Raw genomic sequence first — 27,910 nt, forward strand, 5'->3', positions numbered from 1 at the left:
TAGTCTAGAAAATGTTTTTATTTGCATACAAAATAGTCTCCATTTTACAACTTAATAAGACCCTTTCTCTATCTTGTTTCTTTTACATCGCTCACATAGGATAAGGGAAAATGCAAAGTTACCTTTATTGTATACATAGCTTCAGCAGTTAATGGCTGGCATTTACTAGTTCATCTTACTAGTTAGTCTTTGTTGAATTATATTAAAATTATGTTAAACATTAAACAAAATATTCAGGCTTGCTATGTTTTTATCTATTTCTAACTTAATACTTCACCGTGCGGGTCTCCTACAAAAGGTAGAACGTGTTCTGTCTTCCCAACGAAAAAACCCTAAACTGTTAAATCTAAGTACCTGGTGGAAAAGTTTCTTAAAAGTTTTCATCAAAATTTTTCATTTACTTAAAAAGGATATTATAGACCGACTACAGTTGAAGAATACACAACTAAAGCCGTGCTTTACAATCTTAGCCAAAGTTAGCATCGTTGAAAAGTGATTAAACATGTATGGATTTAATTGGGAAATAATGGCATCCTGCATTTAAATACATAAATGAATTCATATACTGTATACTGTGTTTAATCCTGGTCACCTTTCAAATACCAACTTTTTCCAAATATGTGAACTAGCAATGACAACCTTTCACGTGTTTAAACATTTAGGGAAACTACTGGAGGTGCAGGCTAAACAATAATTGAATTTAATACCATTATAAATCATATTGCTAAACATATTGCTATTAAGTATCAGCAACCAGCAAGCCTTTGAATCGTAACCAGTATTGCCACTGCATTCTTCAGCCAGATATTTTGGTAACGGAACGTACCAACAACATGATAGCGGAGTTCCTCAGGACACAAACTTTTAGTGCTCCCTCAAAAAAAGAGGGCGACAGTTTCTGCTGGCACAAAATTCTCACACAGCCACGTAGTCTTTGGCAGTTGTTATACAAAAATAAGACTTTTCTAAAGAAAAAAAATTCAAATTCTTCTGTAAACGGATTTGGTATTGCTGTCGTTGAATACTGCTTCTAAAAGCTTCAGTAGAGTCTCCCTCCTCTTGGAGATGGATGGCTTACAATCCCTGTTTATTTCGTGATCCAGCTCGGCTGTGAGTTCCTACAGAACCATATAACCGAAGACCTACTAAGCAACAATGAAATAAGGCTTGAAAGTAACTTTACAATTCCAGTCTACTTTGTTACCTGTAAAAAAAACATCATTATTGCCTGCAAGACATCGAGACAATAAGCCTGTTGTACATTTTTCAAACATGCACCTTTGGCACAAGGGCGCTGTTCTGACGCAGCTCCCCAAACACGACAAACCCTCTAAAGTTAACTCATTCCTTTATTAGAAGCGCCAGCAGCCCCGGCAAAATGTTTCTCTCTCAATGCAGGCTAACAAGTCCGTCAGAAGATGAATAGTTGTCTGCTACATCTATTCATCTCCACCCCCTGCCTTTTATCCCCAGAGCTAGCATGGTGCTTTGCTAGCAGGAGCGTCTGTTCCTTCCCAAGGATCAGCCCAGGGATTTCCACTGCTCTCCTCTGCCTTCTGTGCATACGCACGTCAGGCACTGGACCCAGCTGTTCCTCTTCCTCATCAGCTACCTCCAGACCTGGGGGCTGTTGAGTCTTCATTTGAGGGCTGACGGATGGCCCAGGCGCCTCCTCTGTCTCTCTCTCTCTGCCAACTCCATTCCCTCTTCCCCCCTCGGAGCTCTCAGGTTGCCTTGATGCTGACCCTGACTCCCATGCCACCACCTCCTCTGATTTGGCTGCTGGAGGGACAGGCCACAACAGGAATATCTTGTGTGAACCAAGTTTCTCTGCAAAACTACGCGGTTGCATTGCATCAAGAATTAAAACCAGAACTAGTTGTGATTGGATAAGAATCGTATCAGTTATTAAGGTTCCAGAGACTGAGCCAAGTCTATCTATCTGTAGTTTTTATTCTTAATGTGGCAAAAAACATAACCCAGCAGGATGTTTACAATTTGTCTTTTTTGAAATCACTGTGACACAATCTGGCGGCTCCCCTCTTTTGTTAAACTTGATTGAATAAACTGAATGGGAACAAACCCTGGAGGGTATCCTGAACGAGATTTAGAATGTTATTCCGGCTTAAGAAATAAAACTTTAGGCAAAAACGACAAAACACATTGCAAAAAAAAGATGCCAAATTTTTTTTATGGCTTGCAACCAAACAGATGATGTACATTCTCAAATCGGTTCCTTTACTTCTTACCCAGAGGGGGATGATCATTATCTTCCTCATCTTCATCAAGAAAATGACCAAGAGGCTGGTGGTGGAAAGAATTAATATAGGAAGAGCTAGATATCCCTAAACTGGTACCCATGACACCTACGTTGACAGGATCTGTAAAATAATAAAAGATTTCAGTGTTGAAGTCGGTTTCTGTTGCTCGCTCTATATTTCTAAATCAGTCATTTTTTAAAAGGGTTCAATTATCAACATTGATAGGGTTCCAAATAACTTCCAAAAGTAAATCAGAGTCCAAGGCAAAGTATTGCTCAAAGTTCCAATTTATTAAAGAGAGACATGTTGGCACATCTGGGAAAACCTGGATCTGAAGGCTTCCCGGTTTTCCCACCCAGTTGAAAGTTCAAGATCTTCCTCACACCCACAAGTCCATCACATGGTCCAATCTCCCACTGCCATGCTGGCAGCTTCCACCCATCCAGTTCCGGCCAGGTGCAGGGGTGCAAAGAGAAAGGATGACCTTGGCTTTCTAGGAAGAATTTTGTTATGGCTACATAACATCTAACTCCGTGCAATCCTCCCTCTCATTTTCCAACAATAGAAAATGCATAGTAGAATAGAAAGTGTGGCAGGTCAAAGATCCAAAAGAAATAATGGCTGCAGGCCTAACAAACGTACCTGTACCAGCAGATCCTTTATTATTTCGTGGCTGATTAGCATAATCAATAACAGTGCACGAACGACGATATTGCGATTCTGCCTAAAGGTTCAAATAAAATTATTGCATCAGGTCTTGGATCAAATCGTATAAATCCAAAATATTCAGCACAGTTTTCATGGTTCCAAACCATCCTAAATGCACCTAGTATGGAGCAAAGTCGATCTCCAGGTTACTCTCTGAAGGGAACACATACTGGTATTTCTTTGGAAGCAAACAAATCTCTCTGCTTGATCCGGGACCTTTCCTGTTAAGGTTGCATGCAGAGATATACAAGTCCTCGACTTATAGCGCTTCATTTAGTGACCATTCAAAATTACAACGGAACTGAAAAAAGTGACCTACATGACAGTTTTTTTTCACACTTATGACTTTTGTAGCACCCCAGTGGTCACATGATCAAAACTCAGGTGCTTGGCAACTGACTCATATCTATGACGGCTGTAGTATCCTGTGATCACCGTTTTGAGACCTTCTGACAAGCAAAGTCAACGGGGAAGCTGGATTCACTTAACAGCTGGGGCACAGAAGTCATAGAATGTGGCGAAACTCACCTAGGGAAAATGTCTCACTTAGCAACAGAAACTTTGGGCTCAATTGTGGTCATAGGTCAAGGACGGCCTATACTTCAATTTTAAATTGCACATATTCTCCCTTCAGATCTCTGTTTCAGTTTTTCTGGTTTCAGGCAAAACCAGAAAAGGTCTTTGGGGCCTACTTTCTATATTAAAAGGTAAAGGTTCCCCTTGCACATATGTGCTAGTCGTTTCCAACTCTAGGGGGCAGTGCTCATCTTCATTTCAAGGCCAAAGAGCCAGCGCTGTCCAAAGATGTCTCTGTGATCATGTGGCCGGCATGACTAAACGCCGAAGGCGCACAGAACGCTGTTACCTTCCCACCAACTTTTCTACTTGCATTTTTTACGTGCTTTCGAATTGCTAGGTTGACAGAAGCTGGGGACAAGTAACAGGAGCTCACTCCATTACACGGCACTAGGGATTCGAACCACCGAACTTTCTGATCGACAAGCTCAGCGTCTTAGCCACTTAGCCACCGAGTCCCAACAATCTATACACCTTGCCAATTTCCTGAGTGGTTTCCAAAAGAAAGAACTCTGTGTAATATTCTAGTACGAGTGGAATTTTGTTACACCTTACCCAAAATGCGTGCGACGTGTTAGGCCTGGAAAAACTCTCAGGTAATAAAAATCTCTCATGAACTGGTTGATGGCTGACATCATCTGCTACCGCACTTCGAGCACGGTTAACATTTACCCGGGATTTCTGCAACATGAAGATAAAGAAATAGTTTTATGTTCAAAAGAGCTATTTAAAACATTGGAGAAAAGCATCAAATATATGCAAGTTCTAACTCTCTTGGCTAAAGAGAGGGTTGCATAGGAATATTTAGTGCAGCTTTCCTCCCAATTCCCTAAGTTTGGATTTAACCCCAAATATAGAATTTGATTTGGTTCAGTGATGGCTACAGGTTTAGGAGCCTTATTTAAGAGATATTGTAATTCTACAAGAAGAGAAAAGTTGGAGGTGTTCTGTACACATAATACAAGAAATACAAGCGTTGTCGTGAACCACAACAATCAGCCTTACGGGACCGCTGAGTTGAACGTCACCTAATTCACAAAGAAAGAGCAATATTATTGTTCAGTCTCTAGATCACCTACATCAGGGGTGTCCAAACTTGGGAACTTTAAGACTTGTGGACTTCAACTCCCAGAATTCCCCAGCCAGCCATGCTGGCTGGGGAATTCTGGGAGTTGAAGTCCACAAGTCTTCAAGTTCCCAAGTTTGGACACCCCTGACCTACATCATATAGCTGTGATGGCGAACCTATGGCACAAACTTCCGGTTGGCCCGCTGGACCCATTTTTCGCCCTCCCCAGGTTCCAGAACTTTTCCTGAAATGATCCCATTCCGCCTTCTGGAGGGCCGCGGGGGGGATTTCTGCCCTCCCCAGGCTTCAGGAAAGCCTCCGGAGCCTGAGGTGGGTGGGGGGGCGCACGTGCATGCGCAGGTGGATTGGGCTCATGAGTGTGATAACACGCGTGAACACAATTTTGACACGCCTTTAGAAAAAGGTGAGCCGTCACTGTCCTATAGCATCTCTCATTGATTACACATCCTATTATTTCAGGTTTTCCTTAGCATATTTCAATGAGTGTTTGTAGAAAATAAATTAGCCTGAAAGCCAGTAATGAAAACCTCTAATTTAAAACTCAAAAATAATTTTGAAAATGTTACATCTTTTTTTTTTTTTTAAAATCGGGGATAATCTACAGGGGCATCCGGAAACTAAAAAAAAAGCAGTTGACTTACCGTTTGCTTTTGGGATACTACGTGTTCTGTCCCTTCTATGGTACTAATAGGAGGCAGGAGATTATTTCTGCTTAATGGCATCGGAGAAGTGGATGACAGCTGCTCGTTTGCAGCAGAGCTGGAAGAAAAAAGACAGTTCTTACAAACTCTCAAGTTACATTCATTTCACACACACCCCTTTCCTCTCCCCCTCCCCATTTTTTTCCTGATATTTTCTTGTTCATCTACACCGTTTCCAATTTCTACATATTTTAGTTCCATATCTTTTTTTAAATGATTTTTAAAAGCTTTTATTGATTATTGTTGGTGGTGTTTTGGCTATTTGGTTGTCTGATAACTCTGTACGCCACTCCGAGTCATGTACGTGAAGGTAGGTGGCTCTATGAATTTACCAAATCAGTCAACAAATAATGGTGGAAGGAAGGGATTCAGTTCATCTTGTATGTCAACCTACAGTCGAGTTCCCCTGATGACGTCATCTAAGGGTCGTGGGGTTCCTGAGCGAGAAAGGCTGGCATTGATAGGATGCAGAGTACGTGGTGGGGGATTACGCCTCCTTGCTGACTGTGCACAGTAGGACACAGAAGATGCACTGAGCTCAAGGGGACGATTTGGCCGAACTCTGGTTGACAAGATAGAACTGGATCCTGGTCTCATAAGCATTCTTTCATCATAGTCTCTAAAACCAAGAGAGGGAGAAAAGGCACAAAAATGCAATGAACCATCAATCCACTTTTACAGCATTTGGGTAAATTGTCTAGATATAGGAAGAAAACAATATATCGTTACAAATGATTCATCTTACTGCTCCATAAACAGGGGCCACCAACCCTTGCCTGGACTACTGCAATGCTCTCTACATGGGGCTGCCCTTGAAGAGCACCCGGAGGCTTCAGCTGGACCAGAATGCGGCCGCGCGGGTTATCATGGGGGTACCTAGGTGCTCCCAGGTTACACCCCTTTTAGGCGGCCTGCACTGGTTGCTGGTTGTTTTCTGGGTGCGATTCAAGGTACTAATTATGACCTTTAAAGCACTCTATGGCTTAGGTCAGGGTACCTGCAAGACCACCTACTGCCACCAGTAGCCTCCCACTGTTCAGTGCGATCCCACAGAGTTGGCCTCCTCAGGGTGCCGTCGGCCAGACAGTGTCGGCTAGCGACTCCCAGGGGGAGAGCCTTCTCTGTGGGAGCGCCTTCCCTCTGGAATGAGCTGTCCCCAGTGCTTCGCATAATCCCCGACCTCCGGTCCTTCCGACGCACCCTAAAAAGTTGGCTTTTCCAGCAAGCCAGCCTGGTCTGAACAAAATAAAATAAATGATTGATTTAATTGTTAATTTTAATCTAATTTTTAAAATGTTATTGTTAATATTAATTGGGTTTGTTTTTGGATACTCTAATTTCCTTTTTAACTTTTGTAATATGTGTTTTTTTTAATGTTGTATGCCGCCCTGAGTCCTTTGGGAGAAGGGCGGCATATAAATCCAATAAACAAACAAACCCCCCAGGCCAAGGCCCACTACCGGATTGTGGTCTATTCAGAATTGGGTTGTGTAAGAGCCTGGCCAGAGTGTGTGTGCATGCAGCTCAACTTGTGTGCGTGCCAGCCCCACCACTCGTGCAAGATGAACCGCGTGCATCGCGCCAGCCCACCATTCGCGCAGCCCACTTCCCCTCACATACACACCCCAGCTGGGCCATCAAATCACAAAGGTTGAGGACTGTTGCCATAAAGCATACAGATATAAACGGCTGACAAATATTGGTCCTTTCCCAACTAAGACTGTATTAAAAAAAATAATGTTAATGAAAGACTATTCTGGCTTAACTGCCATGTCATCGAACAACCCTATTAAATAAGACACTTAAAAACAAAAGGATTTTATTGATAAATAGGTAGCTGTTCCTATAAATTGTTTATACAGCCAACAACTGTGAAGTTTGTTCCACAGGTTTGCTTAAGAAAAAGCACTCTGTTCCTAGCCAGGAAGGGGAAAGTATTATTTCCACCAAGACATAATGGACATCTACAAGAATTGAATGGATACCCATTTTCATAATGTTGAGATAAGCTTATTATTTATTATGTCTCATATCTTCTACTTTCGGCTTTGTGAGACTGAATGGTACTGTATTTCCCCAAAAATAAGACGGTCTTATTTTCTTTCGACCCCCCCAAATAAGCACTTGTTTTTGAGGTGCAGGAGGCAGCAAGCGTGGTCACCTCATGGCTGCTGCTGTGTTGTAGTATTTTTGGGCAGGGCTTATTTTTGGGGCAGGGCTTATTTTAGCGCATGCGCTGAAAAGCTCAATTGGACTTATTATCCGGGGAGATCTTATTTTCAGAGAAACAGGGTAGTATACATCGTTTAGGGTTTCTGTACTATGACAGACCAAATAGCAAAGCGTATCTGATGAAGAAGAATGTGTGTAGTTTAGGATTGACATGAGGGGTCCTTGGTACTCTCTGAGCTTGTTTGTTTGTTGTTAATGTCTATGTCAATATTAACAACAACTGTGCAAAAGAGACTATCACCCAGCCCAAAAAGGAACAAAAAGACTCAACCATCTCGCCACCAGCAATCAGCACCCAGATCAGCATAGATTAACTCCAAGGTTAATACATGACCAACGATCAAGTAAACAATTCCCCAATCAAGAAATTGTCAAAGAGTCAACAGCAAACCAACCAACCAACCAACCAAAGAATCTCTAAGGTCGCCCCCACCAACACTGACAGGCAAGCCACTAGAACATAAACTGGCAGAAAACTGCACTCCTTACTAACACTGATTACCATATTTTTCGGACTATAAGAGTATAAGATGCACCAAGATTTTGAAGAGGTAAATAAAAAAAAAAAAAGGTTTTTGCCCTCCCCGGCCCTCAGGAGCAATCTGCAGACCTCCCAAACCCTCTGCACGCCCCATTTTTGTGAAAAACGGGGCATGCAGAAGGTGTGGGAGGCCTGTACAGTGCTCCTGGTGGCTGGAGAGGTTAAAAAATGAGCAAAAGAAGCCCGTTTTCATGAAAACGGGCCCATTTTTTTGCAATGAATAGAGCATAAAGAGAGTTTGGAAGGTCTGCAAAGTGCTACTGGGGGCTTGGAAGGGCAAAATCAGCACCGTTTATATGAAAAAATGGGCCCATTTTTCATTCATTTTTGCCCTCCCCAGTCCCCAGGAGGACTCTGCAGGCCTCCCAAACCCTTTGTGCATCCATTTTTAAAAGAAAAACGGGACGGGCGGGGCGGGGTTTCGGGAGGCCAAAAATGCTGTATTCAGTGTATAAGACGCACCCAGATTTTCACCCTCTTTTGGGGGGGAAGGTGCGTCTTATACTCCGGAAAATACGGTATGTTACCTAGTGAAAAATCTGCAAGAAAACAAGCAGGCTCAGAGAGCACCCAAGGACCCCTCAAACCTGTCTCATCTTGGCTGATCCTAAAGCTAAGCAACATCAGACCAATAGCTGGAGTTTGGAGGGAAGATCAGCAAGAAATGACATCCTAGAAGACAACCCTGCCAACTCCCTTCTCCACCAAGAAAATTGTACCGACACATCCATATAGCCACCAGCAACCAAGCCCAAAGCAAGGGGGTATTTATCTTCACGCCATCTTATAAAATTTTATTTTTGTATCTAAATTTTAGCTCCTGTCCGTTATAAGTATCTAATTTATATTTCAGGATCCTAATTCTACAATGTAATCAGTTGTGCTTTTAAACTACAAGCAACTTACATCCTTACAGGTTTAATATGATCGAATATAAAAAAGGCATTAAAGTTACACACGTTTTAACTAGTTATTTGACTAATTATTTGTAGAAGTATTCTGTAGTTTCCATAGGCTACAAAAGAAAATATATATATTCAAAAGTCAACTCTAAAATATCTGTCGGAACCAAGACTGAACCTTGAATACTTCCGATTCATCTCTATAATCAGAAAGCCAGCTATACGCAGAACCAATAAATTTTGTAAATTCTTACAGTATTTTGTCCATCAAGGGCAAGTTTCTCGGATGTAAGGGAATCCCATGAATTACCATCAAGCCATTCAAATTACGTTGCGGGCCAGCATTTGCACCTTGAGAAACATTTACCTGTAGATTAGAAGAAATTAAATTAGGTCATTAAACAACAGCAGCAATTTAATTTGCAATAGACCATTCCCAATGGCCATTTCTATTAAAAAGGGTAAGAGAAGAGAATGTTATTTTCTGTAATTGTAAAGGAAATGTTCCCAATTATTATGCAATAAGCCACAAAGAGAGAAAATGCTTTAATTTTGGACACAACTAAGCACATGTAACATCAATGACTAATTTTAAGCTCATTTTTTTGTTAGAATATTCATGACTGGGAGAGACATATTAACAGCCAATGAATAGGCATGGCAACTAAGTCAGCCAATGGGAGCTTAAACAGATCTGGGTCTGTGCTGAGAATCAAAACTGAAACTACTCTGTCTGCTCTGAACTCTGATGAAACTAACTTGTTCTCTCCTGTTTCTGTTCTGCTTGTAACTTCTACCACGTTGAAAGAATCTACTATTGGAGAGGGGGAGGAGCCGAAGTCGTGACGAGATGCAACAATACTTTTATCGCCGAGTGGTCCAAACAGACCTAAACCGTCCCGCAGAGACGGTGAACATGAAGACTACGTCTTGCTGATCTCAGGCACAATGGGTGGAAACTAATCAAGGAGAGAAGCAACTTAGAACTGAGGAGAAATTTCCTGACAGTTAGAACAATTAATTAGTGGAACAGCTTGCCTCCAGAAGTTGTGAATGCCCCAACACTGGAAGTCTTTAAGAAGATGTTGGATAGCTATTTGTCTGAAACGGTATAGGGTTTCCTGCCTAGGCAGGGGGTTGGACTAGAAGACCTCCAAGGTCCCTTCCAACTCTACTATTGTATTATATATATGGGTACAACATAAGGAAATGGGATGTAAATTGTAAACAGTGATTTGGAAAGAAGGATTAGAAAACTTTATTAAATATTATGGCTGTTTAGCTAGAATAGGACATAAGGATTCAGTGTTATTGGAGGATTTTAGAAATAATAAATGAAATGCCAGTATGTGGTTATGTATTAAATCTTGGTATATTTTATGATGAAGGACGTTTAAACAATTATAGTCAAATGAAAATGGAGGTATGATGATGGTAACATGTATAAATATCTGAGTTAAAATACTTGAGTTAATATGAATTATGTTTGTTGACTGTGGAAGAGATGCACGTAAGCCTTTTTGTAATCAACTGATACACTTTCTACAGTATGTAAAGAAGGATGTGTTGTGTTTGTTTTGAAAATAAAAAATAAAAAACCTTTTATAAAAAAAGAAAGAATCTACTATTGGTATTGTACATTTATTCACCTGTTATTATGTATATAAAGAAGTTAATGAATCCAGCTGAATCAGTTATCCGTGTGTGCTTTCTGGATTTGATTTTTCCTACAACAAACTCTGACATTTTTTTGTGCCACCTTTGTAAGTAAATATTCATAACAACACTGTTAAATTCTACTCTTTGTAAGTACTGTCAACCCATTCCCAAGCAATGGGCATCGGAGGAGCAACTGGGACTGGCTGGATCTGCCTTTTAAGTACCATACATATGATAAGTTATACAAGAGGATTATATAGAAAATGAAAGGAAGAAAAAAGGAAAGAAACTGAATTAAAACATGAAACAGACTGAACCACTAATACAGTATTGTTACAGAATGTACCTCACTTGCACAGTATGCACAATGAGAATCGGAATATATTTTAAAAACTCAAAGAATATTACTATTAGTCTTCTCATCGTTCCTATCAGCCATCTTCTCCCACTTATGACTGCAGGACTGTAACTTTGTTTCTTGTATCCTTACAATTTATATTGATATTGTTTTCTGATTGCTTATTTGTACCCTATGACTATCATTAAATGTTGTACCTGATGATTCTTGACGAATGTATCTTGTCTTTTTATGTATTTGAGAGCATATGCACCAAAGACAAATTCCTTGTGTGTCCAATGACACTTGGCTAATAAAGAATTATATTCTATTCTATTCTCCTTCTATATTAACTCATTTAAGTTTAAAGTAAAGAAATCACATTCCTTTCTGATCTCCATTAAGCTGAGTAGAATCAACATTAACATCTTCTATGCTTAATCAAAACCTCACACAGTATTTTCAAAGAAATGAATGCTTATGTTCCAACTCCAATCTCAAAATATACGAACATTTGCAGCACGAAGAAAAGACTTCTAAAAGGTGTGATAACATATGACCAACAAAAAAAAAACCATTTTGGAAGGACAATTTATCAATTGTTAAACTTACCAGATTTGAAGAGATAGTGGGCATCTTGGTTTGTGGCATCCGAGGTAATACCAAAGGCAAAGGTTCAAACTGCATAAAAGGACTCCCGGAATCTGTCCGGTTTGCTTCTACAGAAATGACATTCTTCCCATTATCTACCAATATCCCAAACAAATAACAAGAGGCATTATTTGTCCGAAATCCTTATAAGCAAGTTTTTCAGATATTTAAAAAAACCTACAGCCTGATTTCTCTCATAATTGCTTAAAGAGCTACAGCAATACTTGGTTAACACTTGAACATTTATTTAATACTTGATAATTGAACAAGCATCAACAGATTAAAGAAATTAAATGTAGCACAGTATTCTTGCTAAATTTGATTAGGGATCATTCATGCAGTAACTATTTTTATCATTTTTTTTCAAAGCCCACTATTAGGAGAAGCTGCACGCACAGAGCTGCTTGTGAAACGAAATAACAAGATCTGAAGAGTTGTTCCTCATATTTTAAGCATGTGCACTAAATTGAATCTGTGTTTTCTTTCAACTCCCAAACAAATGCTACCCTGCCTTGTGAGCAGAAACATCTTCAAAGGAAAATACGCACACAGTTCTAGTCCAATAATAAAAATTTAGAAGAACAGAATATAAATACAATTAATTTGTCAAGCATAGCCTAAAACCTTACAGTAATACTAAGCATTAGTAGGAGACAAAGCTCCAAATATAGCATCAAAAAGCCCAATGCTATTTTAACACCTGTGTGAACACTATCAAGAGACACGATTTACTCAAACTATCAGGTCCATGACACATTACAAAAGCACATAATTTACTAATGCTATATTAAAATTGTTTTTGGGAAAAGAGTTTTTAGAAGAGACATCCATTTTACCAGCGGTGTCCAAGTTTGGCAACTTGAAGATTTGTGGACTTCAACTCCCAGAATTCCCCAGTCAGCTATACTGGTTTAGGAATTCGGGGACTTGGAAGTCCACAAGTCTTCAAGTTGCCAAGCTTGGTCACCTCTGCATTATACAGACAGCCTAAAAACAAACCTGAGGATGAACCTTCCCAATGTCTGCAGATCAACTGCTCCATGTAGCCCAAGACTTCGCTCCACACATCATCAAATACGAAGGAAAGAACCGCATCTCTCATGCAGCACGACGGTGAGATTGGAGGAAACCCTAATTTCCGTCTGGCTGGTGAAAGTCCCATTTTCCATTCGTGCAATTCTTCTTCCCTTTGAAAAAAGCATGTAAACCTTACAGCTGTTCAATGCTTAAAACTGTTGACCCAACGGCTTCTCACAAAGCTCCATCTTATCTACCGAACTGGGATTTGGAAACAGAAATGGAAAAACAACAACTATTAGAGCTCTTTTCCACGTTGCAGGAGGAACTGATTGAATTCCTGCCTTTATCAGCCTCTGCTCTGTTAAAGCATCTCTGATGGGAGAAGAGCAAGTCAAGCAATCACCAAAGTTATTCACGACGGGCTTTGCTGCTAGAGAATATCTACTGCCCCTTATCATCCAATCAGAACTAAAAAAAAAATCTTATAGGTTTATAATGTTGAGCGCAGTGTATCTTTTTATTGTTACAAAGAAACATAAAATTCTAGATCATTATAAAGTAGGGGTATCAAACTCAAGGCCCGGGAGACGGATCCGGCCCACGGGGTACTTAGATCTGGCCCATGGGGCTACCCCGGAAACAGCAAAGGACCAGCCCCGCAGTGCCTCTGCCAGTGAAAACAGAGCTTGGGAGGGCTGCGGGCAGCCCTAGCAAGCTCTGTTTTCACTGGCGGAGGGTTGCAGGAGGCTGTCGCAGGCAAAAACGGAACTCAGATGCTCGTTTTTGCTGGCAGATCACCCGGCCACCACAGGCACCTCCGACACAAGTGATGTCAAGCTGACCACGCCCACCCTGGCCCCCTGAGGTCAAACACACCCCTGATGCGGCTCTTCATGAAATCAAGTTTGACACACACACACACCCATTATAAAGGCACTAAATATGTTGTTGTGAAATGTATTCAATACCTACACATCTCTGCGGTCAAATGCTAAGTATTCCTCCATTATTCCTTCAGAGACAATCACAGTATCTTCTAGTTCTTCACTCTCAAACATCTTCAGCTCAGACATTTTGGAAAAGTTGTCTTCTTTGCCAAGAGAAATAGAAAGGGGAACCTTTTTGCCCCAGATGGTAAACCTGAACAACAAACAAGGCTTTTTAATGTCAATAATAACATTGGCTTCTTTCTCTTTAAGATCAAACATGCAGAGAATCTGTTGTTTGTTTGTTTGCATTTAAAATGTTTATACCCTGGCTTGGTTTTAGAACAAGGCACTCAAGCGGCTTACAGATTTAAAAATATTGTCTTTGCATACAGTTACAAGTTTAGACTTGATGCAATGGAAAAAAGGAAGAAAAGCAGAAAATTCTATAGAGTGTATCTACTTCCATACAGTGCATCTGCACCGCATGATTAGTTTTAAAAATAAACAAAAGATTGTAGTTCCATAGAGTTTGTAAAACAAAAATCAAGGTACAGGTTGTCCTCATTTAGCAACTGCCTTGGATAGTGACTATTCATAAATGACAGTAACAAATGGTAATAAAGATTTCACTTTCCAACCAATAGCATGCATTTATGATAATAAAAGACTCCAGTGTGAAACTAATTTAAGATCTGGTCAGCTTCAGGCAGCAGAGTCCAAGGGAGAGTTCTAATCAACTAATATTAAGGTAAAAGAGGTGAACTTGCTAATTTGAGGTTATTGGGGAAAAATGGGTCAGGCACAGGACACAGAAAACGTTATCTAAAGGAGATGGCAGCAACTAAGTAGTCTTTGCAGTCTCTCTGTCATGTGGCTTGCTTAGTGACCATGTCACTTAGAGACCGCTTCGCTGGCGCCAACTGCAATCCCTAAATGAGAACTACTTCTACACATAAGCCTGCAGTATTAAGAATTCTGAATGACTAAATCCTGAATGGGATACAAAGAATGGGATCTGTTGATAGTTCATTCTCACGTATGGAAGATCTTATTTCTCCCTTTCTAATTGTACTGGAGAGGGGAAACATAGAAGCAGTCATAATATGAAAATAGAAAAAAATATATGCATAACCAATAAAGGAGAATATCTGTAGCTCAGGGTTGAAATGAGGGGTCCTTGGTGCTCTCTGAGCTTGGTTGTTTTCTTACAGACGTTTGGTTACCCAAACTAGGTAACATCATCAGTGCTAGTAAGGAGTGGGGTTTGCTCTCGGTTTATGTTCTAGTGGTTTGCCCTGTCAGTGTTAGTGACGGGGGTCTTCTTAGGTTGGCCTGTTTACTGTTGGCTTGTTTGACCAACTAAAGCCCTTCAAAACATCCTAAGCAAATCAAAAGTCCCAGAAGAAAAAACAGGAGTCATTGAGAACATACAATGTAATGATTGCAACAGCCACTGCATAGACAAACAGGCAGAAGACTGGTAGAATGCATCCACGAACACCAACTAGCAGTCAGAAGACATGATGAAAACTTTTATTTCAATTGTGACCATTCTAGACCAAGCCAAGTCCAAAAATGTTAGGGAATTTCTAGGAGCTCAGCACTCTGACAAATTAGCCATCAACAGACACATAGACAGAAACAATGTCTACATACTACACAAAAGAGAATAAGCAAATCAAAAAGAGAACAAAAAGACCAAAACACCACCAACAATCAGCACAGATGCACTCCAAGATTAAACATCAGACCAACAATCAAGTAAACAATGCCTCAATCAAGAAACTGTCAAACAAGCCAACAGTAAACAGCCCAACCCAAGAACCTCTAAGACCTCCCTCACTAACACTGAGAGGACAAGCCGCTAGAATATAAACTGAGAGCAAACCCCACTCCTTACTAGCACTGATGATGTTACCTAGTTTGAAACGTCTGCAAGACGTTCAAACGTTCAACAACCAAACTAAAAAACCAAGGACTCCTCACATTCCTAACCATTTTTGAAAATATTTGGCCTTGAAATTGAATACAGATTCAATTTGGACAACTACCACTCTCAAAATACTTTCACCACCTTTAACCCAATTTTATACTCTCCTTTCCTCAAAGGCAGGTTTCTTAATTTATCCAAAAAACATTTGTCCTTCACAGATTGCCCAAATTTTTTGCTCAGATTGAAATAATTAGTCTGAGTCAAAATAACCTGTGGTTACTGTGCTGACCTCTTCATTAATTCATTAGGTTTTATACAGTTTCTATATAACCAAGTATATGATGTTTGATTATCCATTGGCATGGAAACAACTACCACTCTATCAATATTTCAGCTATTATTGTCCAGAGCTCAGATCTAAACAGAAAATTAAGCAGTAGCTTTTTCCCTTTCAGCAGCAACTTGTAAAGAGTAACTGAACTTTTTTTTTCATATAGTTTCTAGTGAAATTATCTCCAATTTAAAAACTTATAATGTAGAAAGTGAGGGACACGGTGGCTCAGTGGCTAAGATGCTGAGTTTGTCGATCAGAAAGGTCGGCACTTCGCCGGTTCGAATCCCTAGTGCCACATAAGGGAGTGAGCTCCCATTACTTCTCCCAGCTTCGGCCAACCTAGCAGCTCGAAAGCATGTAAAAATGCAAGTAGAAAAATAGGGACCACTTTGGTGGGAAGGTAACAGCGTTCTGTGCGCCTTCGGCATTTAGCCATGCTGGCCACATGACCACGGAGACGTCTTCGGACAATGCTGGCTCTTCAGCTTTGAAACAGAGATGAGCACCTCACCCTAGTCAGGAACAACTTGCATATATGTGCAAGGGGAGCCTTTACCATTTAATATAGAAAATAGGCACAAAGACCTTTCTTGTTTTTGTAGAGCCAGACCAATAATGTCAACGCTTCTTAGGAATATAGCTTGTATAGGGAAGAGATGCATTATTGATACTACAGCTGTTTACTTAACAAAACAAAAATAAAAACCCTGGTTTGTATAGAAAACTTCTCAAGATATAAATGGACTGAACGGTTGAATATTCACCTCTTAAAATGAAAATAAGGCTGTAATTTTAAAAAGTTCACTTTCTGCTGCAGATGACAAGGGCTTAGTTGGTCAAAAATAATAACTGTAATCCTTGTGAAGAGTTAGTGATCGCAGGCACTTACTCACTAGGATCTTTCTCTTGCATGGGACTCATGCCTGATGAAGCTAAAGTGCTGCACGCTGAACTAATATACCATCCATAGCCTTCATCACTGGGCACCATTATTTGCTTCCCCACAATCCTGAGGTTAAAGAGAAAATTATGAGATATTAATTGCTTTGAATAAACTTGTTAAACATGATCTGCTCTAAAAAAACACACACATATATTAGGCCTGTGATGGTGAACTTATGGCACGCGTGCCACAGGTGGCACACTGAACCCTCTATGTGGGCACATGTGCCGTCCTCCCAGCCCAGATCCACCGCGCATGTGTGCGCACCTTCCACTGGCCAGATGCTTTTGGGGTCTCTGCTGCGCATGTGGGGGTGGGGCGCATGCTAGAGAAACACGTGCATGAGTGGGGGTGGGCGCACAGGGGGGGTCATGTGCACATGCATGGGGGTTGCATGGGGGTTATGCGCACATGCGTACAGTTGCGCCTTCCTCCCAGCCCAGATCCACCACGCATGCGTGCGCACCTTCCACTGGCCAGATGCTTTTGGGGTCTCTGCTGCGCATGCGGGGGTGGGGCGCATGCTGGAGAAACACGTGCATGAGTGGAAGTGGGCGCACAGGGGGGTCATGTGCACCTGCAGGGGGTTGCATGGGGGTTATGCGTGCATGCGCATGGTTGCACGCACATGTGCGGGGGCCACACATTAATTGCATTATGGGTGCATGCGTGCACGCTTTCGGCATGCAACGACAAAAAGGTTGGCCATCACTGTATTAGGCCAATCCTAGAATACAGTTCAACTATCTGGAATCCTTACTGCATCTCAGACATTAATACAATTAAGTGAGTTCAGAAGTATTTTAAAAGAAAAGTCTTGCATTCTTCTGTCCATAACTCTGTCCCTATTCTACAAGGCTTGAAGTTCTTGGTTTGGATAGTTTAGAACTGTGACGCTTGCGGTCAGACTAAGGTATGGAATACAAAATTGTACCTACTAATGCTTTACCTGTAAACGATTTTTTCAGCTTTAATTGTAATGTCACACATGCAAACAACTGCTTTAAACTTAATGGGAACCGCTCTAAACTCGATCATTAAAAAAATTCCATTTTTGTAACAGAGCTGTCAAAGTCTAGAATATCTTACCGGCTTCGGTGGTCTCAGTCATTAACTTTCACAGTTTTAATTCTAACTTAACCTGTGTGGCTAACCTCACTCCATATTTAAGAGGCCCCCTAAGGGAACGTGCGTAAATGCACTGGCATGCCTATGGCGTACAGACCCTGTCACATTTTGATTTTCATATTTTCTTTACTTGAATTTGTGATTTTTGTCTGACGAATAAAATAAATAAATTAAAATAAGCATGTCCCAAAGACATTCAGCAAATATGCAGGGGTTGAAGTAGGCGAAAGAGTAGATGGCTTACCATACATAAAGGACACCACCCATGTAAACAGAATAGCTCTGTAGTACTCTGAAGTACGTAGTAGTCATATATTTTTGACTATACCTGAGGTGAGGAAACCTTGACATCCATTGTTCACATTCCTCCTCTAGGCTAACATATAAACATGGTTTTTGTTCATAAAGGAGCTCATCAATGTGTCTGAATATTTGCTGAACTTGCCGGGTAGCAGCCTTATCAAATTCCTAGGGGAGGAAAAGGCAAAAAAATTAGTTATGTCACATTAAACATATTCTCAAAAGGCTTTTTACAATATTTTTTTTACAATAGAAAGATAACATTAATATATTATAATACTATGCAAAAAAGACTGATTTAAGAAATGACACTACTTGCTTAGAAAATCCCAAAGAAGATCCTTCCGGGGATATCTATAATAAAGTCAACTAAAATAGATGAGAAAATAAACCAAGGCATCCTAGGCTTAATAGAATCTTCAGGTTTACCAAATTAGAAAAATAATACTCAGGAGGAAAGCGGATGAAAAATAAAACAATTACATTTGGAAATTATAATAATTATCAAGGCCATTAAATTCTGGTTTTGATTTTTTAAAACAAATATTTCTAAATTTGTAGAGGCTCTCTAACAAAGTCATTCGTGAACTCATTCTTCAAGCTCAAAATGAGAAAGCATACAGATTCGTATGAGAGTTTCAACTTATTCAACCAAATGTTATAATTCAGTGGTTCTCAACCGTGGTCCATGGACCCCTGGGGGACTGTGATCTCATTACAGGAGATCTGCAAAGGTTTGAAGAAATGTTATGATTTAATGAACAAGGACACACGTCCAATTTTGCAGCTACAAGATTTTTGGACGAGCAGGCACAAAAACAGCCAAGAAAGTGATTGAAGCCTGGGAAACAAGCCACTCAGTCAATAGGAGTGCTGATTTACCACCAATCTATCAAGTACTTAGAAGGCGAGGGCTGGGCTGCAGAAGCAAAAGACAGCTATTGACTTAAAAGCCAGCCATCAACACACCCTAATCAACATGTAAAATCCATATACAACAGGCACCGTAAATACCACAGAGAACAGCACACATTTTGCTAGAGAGAAATTCCCTGAAGATAGGCTCAAGCAAGAGCCTGAAAGCTCTGAAGACAAAATGTCAGGTCCCAGTGACCAACCCAGGTTGAATCCTGCAATATCTATCAACATTAAGTCTTGGGAGTCCCACGGCCATGGTCTGTGGCCACAAAAGCCATTTAAGGGGATCTGTGGTGAAGAAAAGGTGAAGAACCACTGCTGCAATTTAAAGTTAAAGGACAATACTCACATCGTAGCCCCAAGAAAAAACAGAACTGTCTTCAGTGGAGGTGCCTGTGAAGCTCTGACAAGCAGACCATGAGTTTGCATTGTCTGCTTTATAGTTTGACTCTTTCGTACTTTCAGACTCACTAAAATGCATATTTTGGAGGGAAGAGAAAAACGGTAAAAATCAATCTTGACAGAAAATAATATGCATACTGATGACTTAATTTTTTCAAATGAGTGTGTGTGTGCAAAATGTCAGATGCAAAGAGTCAGGACCACTGGTAAGGTTGCAACACGGAATTCTCCCCCGCCCCCAAACCTATATACCCAAGAATCTGGCCAACTAAAGTTCAGCAGTTAAATTGGCGTCAGAAAAGGATCAATGGAAATCGGGAGGGTTGGACTTGGGAGTGTTTGTGGGAATGCAACTCCGCTCCCCCCACCCCCAGGTCTGCCTGCTCTTTTCCTTCATTATAAATGCGCGCACACAGGTTTTATCTTTGTAATTGCCCAAAGTCACTGATACTGAGTTGGGCAGCCATATAAATTGAATGAAAAAAATGTGTTTCTCATGCTTCTGCTCTCTAATGTGTCTATTTAAAACTGATTTTGCTTTGTACAAACACTCATTGTTGGTTTCCAGAATGGTTGTGCTCTATCATCATGACCAAATACAGTCACTGATTGTTTAGTATGGCTTGTTCCTTTTGATCCTAGCCTCATGTCCAAAACACAGCTTTTCAATATAGCTTTTGAACAGAGGTTTTAAAAAAGGAAAATGGATATAAGAATGCTTCTTTTATAACTTTCTTGTTCCTAACCCTCCACCACAATTAATTATATATCCTAATACCTTGAAATATCTTCTTGACTTTCAGTGGATGGGTAACTGTCATCCAGTGAGTCCGGCAGGGGATGATGTTCTAAGGTATTCTTTGTAAGTCCTCGACTAAAAATAATAAACATGTCATTTGCTGAATTTCTTCAAATCAATAAACAGACAGCATTAAAATCATTAAAATTCTCATTAACGTCAACAGGAAATTCCTAGTTTATGAGCCACAAACCTTTTTGCCAATTATCTCTCTTAAAAGCATCCTGATCAATTCACAACCATAGTTCATGAATCTGAAACAGCTGAGGTTCACTCCAGCTCTGTAGAAAAATCAATCAGCCTATGAAATCTTGACAAGGGAAATTTACTGTAGTCTTACAAGGTCCCAATTTTCCTATTAACTTTTGGTATTTTTCCACATTTGATTTATCCTTAGAATATTTGAACAAGAAGTCAATGGATGTCCCAGCACTGTTGTATAAATGTATATAATGCAGTGTTATTTAATGCCTTGCTGAAATATATTAAAAACAAAGATCTGGTTTAAACAAGGTGGAAATTACAGATAGTCCTCACAACCAATTGTTTAATGATCCATTTAAAGTTACAACAGTACTGAAAAAAGGGACTTATGCTTCGTTTTCACACTTATGATAGTTGGCAACATCACTATAGTCACATGATCAAAATTCAGATGCTTGGAAACTGGCATGTATTTACGACAGTTACAGCATAATGGAGGCAAGTGATCACTATCTGTAAACTTTCCAGCTAGCTTCCGACAAGCAGTCAATGGGGAAGCCAGATTCATTTAACAATTGCATGATTCACTTAACAACTGGAGTGATTCATTTAACATCTGTATAAAATAGGTGGTAAAATGGGGCTAAACTCTATTAGCAACTGCCTTGCTTAGCAACAGATATTTTGGGCCTCATTGTGGTTGCAAATCAAGGACTGCTTGTACTGTACTAGTTTTTATTTAGCATGTGAGAGTCCAGTTACTAATTATGGCTGCACAAACCCAGAGATGACTAGTGAACTCTCTGCTTTTCTTTGCATATTGTGCAAATGCAACAAATGCCTCAACAAATCAAGCCAAGGTCTCTCAATTGGATTTAGTGAAGCTGCTGTGGCCTAGAGGTGGAGCTCTCACCTCACAATCAGGAGGTTGTGAGTTCGATCCTAGGTAGAGGCAGATGTAGGGTCTCCTGCTTGGGCAGGGGGTTGGACTAGATCAGGGGTCAGCAACCCACATGTGGCTCTTTCATCCCTCTGCTGCGGCTCCCTGTCACTCAAAATATGTGTCACAACGGCACACTATTTATTGGGCTTTTCAATCCCCAGTATAAATTTAGCCACGGATAAATCCAAGAAAAGAAAAATTTCAGAAGAAAACAGAAACTTTCATTAATATATATTAATGAAATACTCAGGCACAGGAATCGTTTTGTGGCTCCCAGTGTTTTCTTTTGTGTGGGAAATAATGGGTCCAAATGGCTCTTTGAGTGTTTAAGGTCGACCCTTGGACTAGACGGCCTGTAAGGTCCCTTCCAACTCTGTTAATCTGATCGGATTTATTGATTATTGATTGATTGGAGCACTTCCCAACGAAGCCCAGAGCTCACTCCTCTCACAGGCCCTGGTCCCGGGATTGGACTGACCTCCCGCCCGCCCAAGGATGCGCCCGCTTGTCTCTTAAATAAATCTGCAGCAGAGGCGGGTGCAGTGCTGCCTCGAACCGCTAGGGGGAGCCCTCCTCCGGCAGCCCCTCGAGCCAAAGAACGTGGGAACAACGCAGAGGAATTCAGAGCAAGAGGCGGCGGCAAAGAGAGCCTCGTCAGGCCGCCGCAGGGCTCCCTGGAAGGCAGACCGCTTCTCCGGAAGGGCTGGCAGACGCCTGGGAAAGGCTCCGAGGGACCCGCGCCTCGGGTTTGGCCCACGAGAACGTCACTCACATCCCCTGGACGTCGGGGGGCACCGGCTTCCGGGTGTATCGCGAGATCATCCTCCCGCCTCAGCGACTCATCTCGGTCCTCGTCGGCGCAGCCGGCTGGCCGGCTCGGCCCCGGCCGCCATGGCGACGCCCCCTCCTTCTCCTGCCTCTCCGGCCGAGCGGAAGTCCCTTCTCTATGGTGGCGAGAGTGGGGACGCGCAGGCCCGCGGCGCGCGGCGATGACGTAAGAGGCTTAGGGCGCCCAGGCGGTGGATTTAGGCGGATCTGCGGTGAGTCGTTTGCTTTGGGAGCGGAGCTGGTTCTTCTTGGCGGGCGTCCATTTTTTATCCCCTCTGGTTTATCGGCAACAGTATGAGGATATCCATATTTATCTAGAAAGAGAAAGAGGCGTGGATGTTTAATAAAAGTTTGCCACCAGAAGACGAGAAACAATGGATGGAAACTAATCAAGGAGAGAAGCAACTTGGAACTGAGGAGAAATTTACTGACAGTGAGAAGAATTAATCAGTGGAAAAGCTTGCCTCCATTAGTTTTGGGTGCTCCATCACCGGAGGTTTTTAAGAAGAGACCGGACAGCCACTTGTCTGAAATGGTGTAGGAACTCCTGCTTGAGCTGGGGGCTGGACTAGAAGACCTCTAAGGTCCCTTCCAGCTCTATTCTATTCTGACTTTCCTTTCTCCCTTTGCAAAGACTAAAGCAACTTCAAAGCCAATGAATAAATTATTTATGTAGATCTTTAGTTGAACTGAAAATAGTGCCTGAGAGGAAATCAGAAAGTCAGAACAGAGCTGGAAGGGACCTTTTGGAGGTCTTCTAGTCCAGCCCCCTGCTCAAGCAGGAGATCCTATACCATTTCAGACAAGTGGCTGTCCAGTCTCTTCTTAAAAGCTTCCAGTGATGGAGCACCCAAAACTAATGGAGGCAAGCTTTTCCACTGATTGATTGTTCTAACTGTCAGGAAATTTCGTCTTAGTTCTAGGTTGCTTCTCTCCTTGATTTGTTTCCATCCATTATTTATTGTCTTTTGGTAGTTTGGAAAAGAAGTTGACCCCCCCCCCCCTTCTGTGTGGCAGCCCCTCAAATAGAGAATAGAATAGGAAATGGAATAGGAATAGAATACCAGTCCTTCTTTTCTCTAGAGTAGACTAGCCAAACCCAAATTCTGCAACCATTCTTTATATGTATTAGTCTCCAGGCCTTTAATCATCTTTGTTGCTCTTCTCTGCGCTTTTCCAAAGTCTCAACATCTTTTTTATGATGATGTGACCAAAACTTGATGCAGTATTCCAAGCATTTATAAAAATTGATAAAAAGGATTCTTTTTAGAGGATGATTCATTCTAAGATTGACAAATCAGTTGGGTAGCAAATAGTTCCTTTGTTTCCATACTGGCATTTTAATATTGGGGCAGAGTTTGTAGAAATGGCTTTAAAATCTTTCTCTTTGTAAAGGGGCCTATGTGATGCAGAATGGAGGAGGAGTTAGGTTTTGTGACTGTTGAGGATGCAGTCCATTACCAGTTATTCCTGATACAGGAATCAGAAGACCCAGAACATCATCAGGACATCCTCCAGCAATATATTGAAAAAATACTAGCACATTTTGCCCCTATCCTGGTTTCCTACATCTGGCAAAATGAGTCATTTAATCTAAAGTATAAACCTGCAAAAGGTAAAACAATTGTATCTAATTCTCTTTTTATGCACTGTAACATTATCTTCCCCCTTAAGTAGCTAAAAAGTCATGTTTTGGAAAATGAGAGGGAAAGTGGTATTCTCACTGTGCTAGTGGCAGTGTTCTTCACAGTTTATATTCCCAAGAAACAACATGGTTATTATTGTTTACGTTTCAAATTGAGATAGCTTGAAACTGTTTTAAGGTTTAATAGTCATACAAAGCTTTTTAAATATAAAAAACAGCCTTATGTTAAGTGTTAGATACCAGAATCAGTTACAATGGTTTACACAAAGGTCCTCTGTTCTGGCGGGACAGAGATTCAACCTGATTGGTCGAAGGGTCTGACAGCTCCCTATAAAAGGGCTGCTGTCAGACTGAACCTTCGCTGGATTGTACATAGTTGACTTTTGTTAATAAAGAGCTGTTGCTGCCTAAGCCTGAGTGTGCCTTTCCTTTACCCGATTTAACATTAAGTTTTTATATTATATAGTTATCTGTTGTAAAATTACAAACATGATTAAACCATGGATGGCAAACAGTTTGCCAGCTCCCATTTTTCTGCACCCATAACATCCCCAAATCACATGCCAAAATTGGTGACAAAATTGCCAACTTTCAGTAATGCAGTTTTCCACAGCAAAGCTATCATTTTTGGCAGCATACAAAATTGAGAAAAACGGGAAAAATGTAATATTTCTCCAGTGATTTCAGTGATACATGCTCCTAAACCCTTTGAAGGGCAGTCGGGCAAAAGGATTGCCCATCGTTCAGTTGTTTATCCTAATTGTGAGGAAATTGTACTATTCCTTTCTCTTTCTCTTACCCCTGCTGTTTCCTTGCTTTATCTTGATTACCTTCTTGCCAATCTTTAGTACTGAATACAGGATTTTAAAAAAATATTAATTATTTAAAATAAGTTCTAACAAAGTGTTACCCCCCCCAAAAAAATTAAATGCTTAAAGCAGACAGAGTGTAGTACGAAGGGAAAAAAATGAAGCAGCTGTCATATGGCATGACATGTATATGTGAAAAATTTATAGTTATTCCACTAACAGTTATTTTGACATGATTACAATAAGATAATCCATTTTTTTACAGGTAGTCTTTGTGTTAAAGCTACAATTGGGCCTAAAATTTCTATTGCTAAGACAGACAGTTGTTAAGTGAGTTTTCCCCATGACCTTTCTTGCCATAGTGAATCACTGCAGTTGTTAAGTTAGTAACACAATGGTTAAGTGAATCTGGCTTCCCCATTGACTTTGCTTGTCAGAAAATCGCAAAAGGTGATCACATGACCTGGGACATAGCAATGGTCATAAATATGAACCAGTTTCCAAGCATCTAAATTTTGATCACGTGACCGTGGGGATAAGTGTGAACAATTTTGATCCCATATCATGTGGAGGCTGAAAAATGGACATAAGTCACTCTTTTCAGTGCCATTGTAATTTTGAATGGTCTCTAAACAAACGGTTGTAAGCCAAGGACTACCTGTATTTAAAAGTTGTCAGACTGCTCTGGGAATCTATTTACAGTGTTTGTTAAGACACAAAGAGTAAGTTATTACTCTAAAAATAGCAAAAATTTGCTAATTGTATATGTTTGTCTCACAAATTATTGCTAATTATAGCTAGGGGGATCGGTTTGTGTTGTTTTATTGATTGTACTTTTATTGGCTAACTGATTTAAATCAAATTCTTCTGTCTGTCACTTTGTTATGTTTTTGTATGGATGGATTGAATATTTTAGGCCCAGGCATATGCTGTTTAAATTTTGGTATTAAATTTCATTGCTTTTAATGTTTTATGATCTATCCTGACTTCCTGTAAATTGATAAATAAGATACTGGTTCTAGGATTGACTGCCAATTGGTTTTTTGGAAATAATCTGATAACTTCTGTTCTTTCTAGGAAATCTACCTGCTCATATTGCTGGTCACACAAAGTTCGGAGATAACATTGAAGATGAATGGTTTATTGTTTACCTCATAAAGGAAATTACAAAGGAATTTCCAGAATTATTAGCTAGGTATTTTTATTTGCTGATTACATAGACAATGATTTTAATTGTTCTTTGTAAAGCATCTGCAAAGCATTCTTTGCAGACGCTTTACTGAAATAAAATTTACGGGGAGGATTTTTTCTGTGAATAAAGACTGCATTACAGCATGGTATCCATGTGTATTGAATTAAATTAGGACACACTAATTCCATATTATGAGTGAATACTCTTTATTTGAATAGAGTGGATGATAACGATGGTGAATTCCTTCTGATAGAAGCAGCTGATTACCTTCCAAAATGGTTGAGTCCTGAAAACAGCATCCATCGGGTAAGAGAGTTAAGAATGTCAAATACCTAATAATCTAATTTTTTAGGAATTTATATTGTAATCTTATTTTGAATTTCTTCATTATTTTTTTCTGTGAGATCTGGGAAGACTTTACCCTTACAGTCATAGACTTGATGATAATTTCTGAGAGAATGTCAAAAAACTTTCAGATTTAATAAAATTGTATATGTATCTATTTGTTAGGTATTCTTTCATAGTGGAGAATTATGCATAATTCCATTACCAAAGACTCCTGAAAGGAAGAAATTACTACCTGGAATAAACCCTACAATTCCCCAGGTCCTGAAATTGTTTTCTGGCCATTCTGAGGATTTTGTGGCTTCAAAAGCTATTAAAGCAGCAGTATATAAACGCATCAATGGGTAAGTGACGGAATCTGAATATACATATATACTGCTACAATTGTATATACCAGTGATAGCGAACCTTTTCAGCACTGAGTGTCCAAACCAAAACGTCCATGCATGTGCACTGGTGCGCATGCTAGAGCACCAAAACCTCAAAGATCAGCTGACCGGCACGCACATGCCTGCTTTTTGGGCATTTTCTGGCTGTTTTCAGACCGTTTTTGGGGTGCTTTTCATGCCAAGAATGGCCCGGAAAACGGCCTGTTTTTTGGCCGGTTTTGGCCATTTTTCGGGGCATTTTCAGACTGTTTTCTGCCAGTCTGGCACCCATGAAGACCAGAAACCAGAAGAGCAGCTGGTGACAGACCGCGTGCCCACAGAGAGGGATCTGCGTGCCATATCTGGCATGCGTGCCATAGGTTTGCCATCACGGGTGTATACAATACCCGATATGCTGGTTCAAACACATTCATTTATAGTTGTTATTTTTCTTCCATATTGGAAAGTAACATCATGCAAAATTTTACTGAAACAAAAATAAATAAAATGTTGCAGATTATCCAGTTCTTCCCTTTATATTCTAACCTATAAGAAGAGTTGCCTTTGCCAGGATTATGTTTCTTATTTTTATTTTATTTTTTTCCTCATTGCAATTTTGTGCCATAGGTATCCTGAGAAGATCCAGACCTTTCGTCATCGAGCTCACTGTTATCTTCCAGCAGGCATTGCGGTAATTCTGAGGCAACGCCCTGCGTTAGTGTCGGCAGCAGTCCAAGCTTTTTACCTTCGAGATCCCATTGACTTAAAAGCATGCTGCATTTTCAAAAACTTCCCCCCTGAAACACGTGTGATGGCATCAGTAAGTGCGGATTAAGCTTCTGAGTTAGTCTTCAACTAATTCACCTTATCGCATGTGGTTTACGAATGATTTATTTGGGGGTTTAATTCTGTTCTTTTTAGGGACAAATCTATCCTAACTTGTCTAATCTCCCATCTCTTCTACAAGAGATGGGAGATTAGGCAAGTTAGGTTAGTCTTGTACTGTAGAATTATCATTATACTATAATTACTATATAGTATAATTACAATATAGTATAATTAGTATAATAGAATTATACTATAATTCTATAATCTCTTGCTTGCTCTTTCTTGTATAATTCTTCAAGTAATGTCACAAAGGTGCTTTTTGTGGAGGCAACTGGACTTTCTTGTTTTTTTCTTTTGAAGACGTTTCGCTTCTCAGCCAAGAAG

The 27,910-nt window shown here is 40.4% G+C and overlaps 2 protein-coding genes across 6 annotated transcripts in view; one reads left to right on the forward strand and one right to left on the reverse strand.

Moving 5' to 3' along the window:
- On the reverse strand, positions 1-22,475 carry FAM149B1 (family with sequence similarity 149 member B1). 5 transcript variants are annotated; one of them, XM_081956190.1, is made up of 15 exons: positions 22,284-22,475; positions 20,344-20,439; positions 19,513-19,633; positions 18,274-18,413; positions 16,764-16,883; positions 13,651-13,818; positions 12,658-12,845; positions 11,620-11,726; positions 9,266-9,378; positions 5,731-5,955; positions 5,277-5,394; positions 4,101-4,226; positions 2,904-2,985; positions 2,250-2,381; positions 1-1,145 (listed from the first exon to the last, which is right to left on the reverse strand). In XM_081956190.1, the coding sequence occupies exons 1-15, from the start codon at positions 22,331-22,333 to the stop codon at positions 1,075-1,077; spliced, it is 1,857 nt and encodes a 618-aa protein (XP_081812316.1). In that variant the 5' UTR covers positions 22,334-22,475; the 3' UTR covers positions 1-1,074. The 5 variants fall into 5 exon arrangements, with proteins under 5 accessions (XP_081812316.1, XP_081812315.1, XP_081812313.1 ...); XM_081956189.1 differs by having other exon boundaries at positions 1-1,118; positions 11,620-11,753; XM_081956187.1 differs by having other exon boundaries at positions 1-1,142; positions 11,620-11,753.
- The window catches only part of ECD (ecdysoneless cell cycle regulator), an 18,026-nt gene continuing 12,534 nt past the window's right edge, over positions 22,419-27,910 (forward strand). Inside the window, exons 1-6 of the mRNA XM_081956185.1 lie at positions 22,419-22,551; positions 23,735-23,954; positions 25,871-25,988; positions 26,204-26,291; positions 26,496-26,674; positions 27,326-27,518. Coding sequence (XP_081812311.1) covers positions 23,753-23,954; positions 25,871-25,988; positions 26,204-26,291; positions 26,496-26,674; positions 27,326-27,518 — 780 coding nt within the window. The 5' untranslated portion in view covers positions 22,419-22,551; positions 23,735-23,752. The remainder of the gene's footprint in view (positions 22,552-23,734; positions 23,955-25,870; positions 25,989-26,203; positions 26,292-26,495; positions 26,675-27,325; positions 27,519-27,910) is intronic.

Source organism: Natrix helvetica (genome assembly GCF_964273705.1).
Source record: "Natrix helvetica genome assembly, chromosome: 5".
Classification (NCBI taxonomy): domain Eukaryota; kingdom Metazoa; phylum Chordata; class Lepidosauria; order Squamata; family Natricidae; genus Natrix; species Natrix helvetica.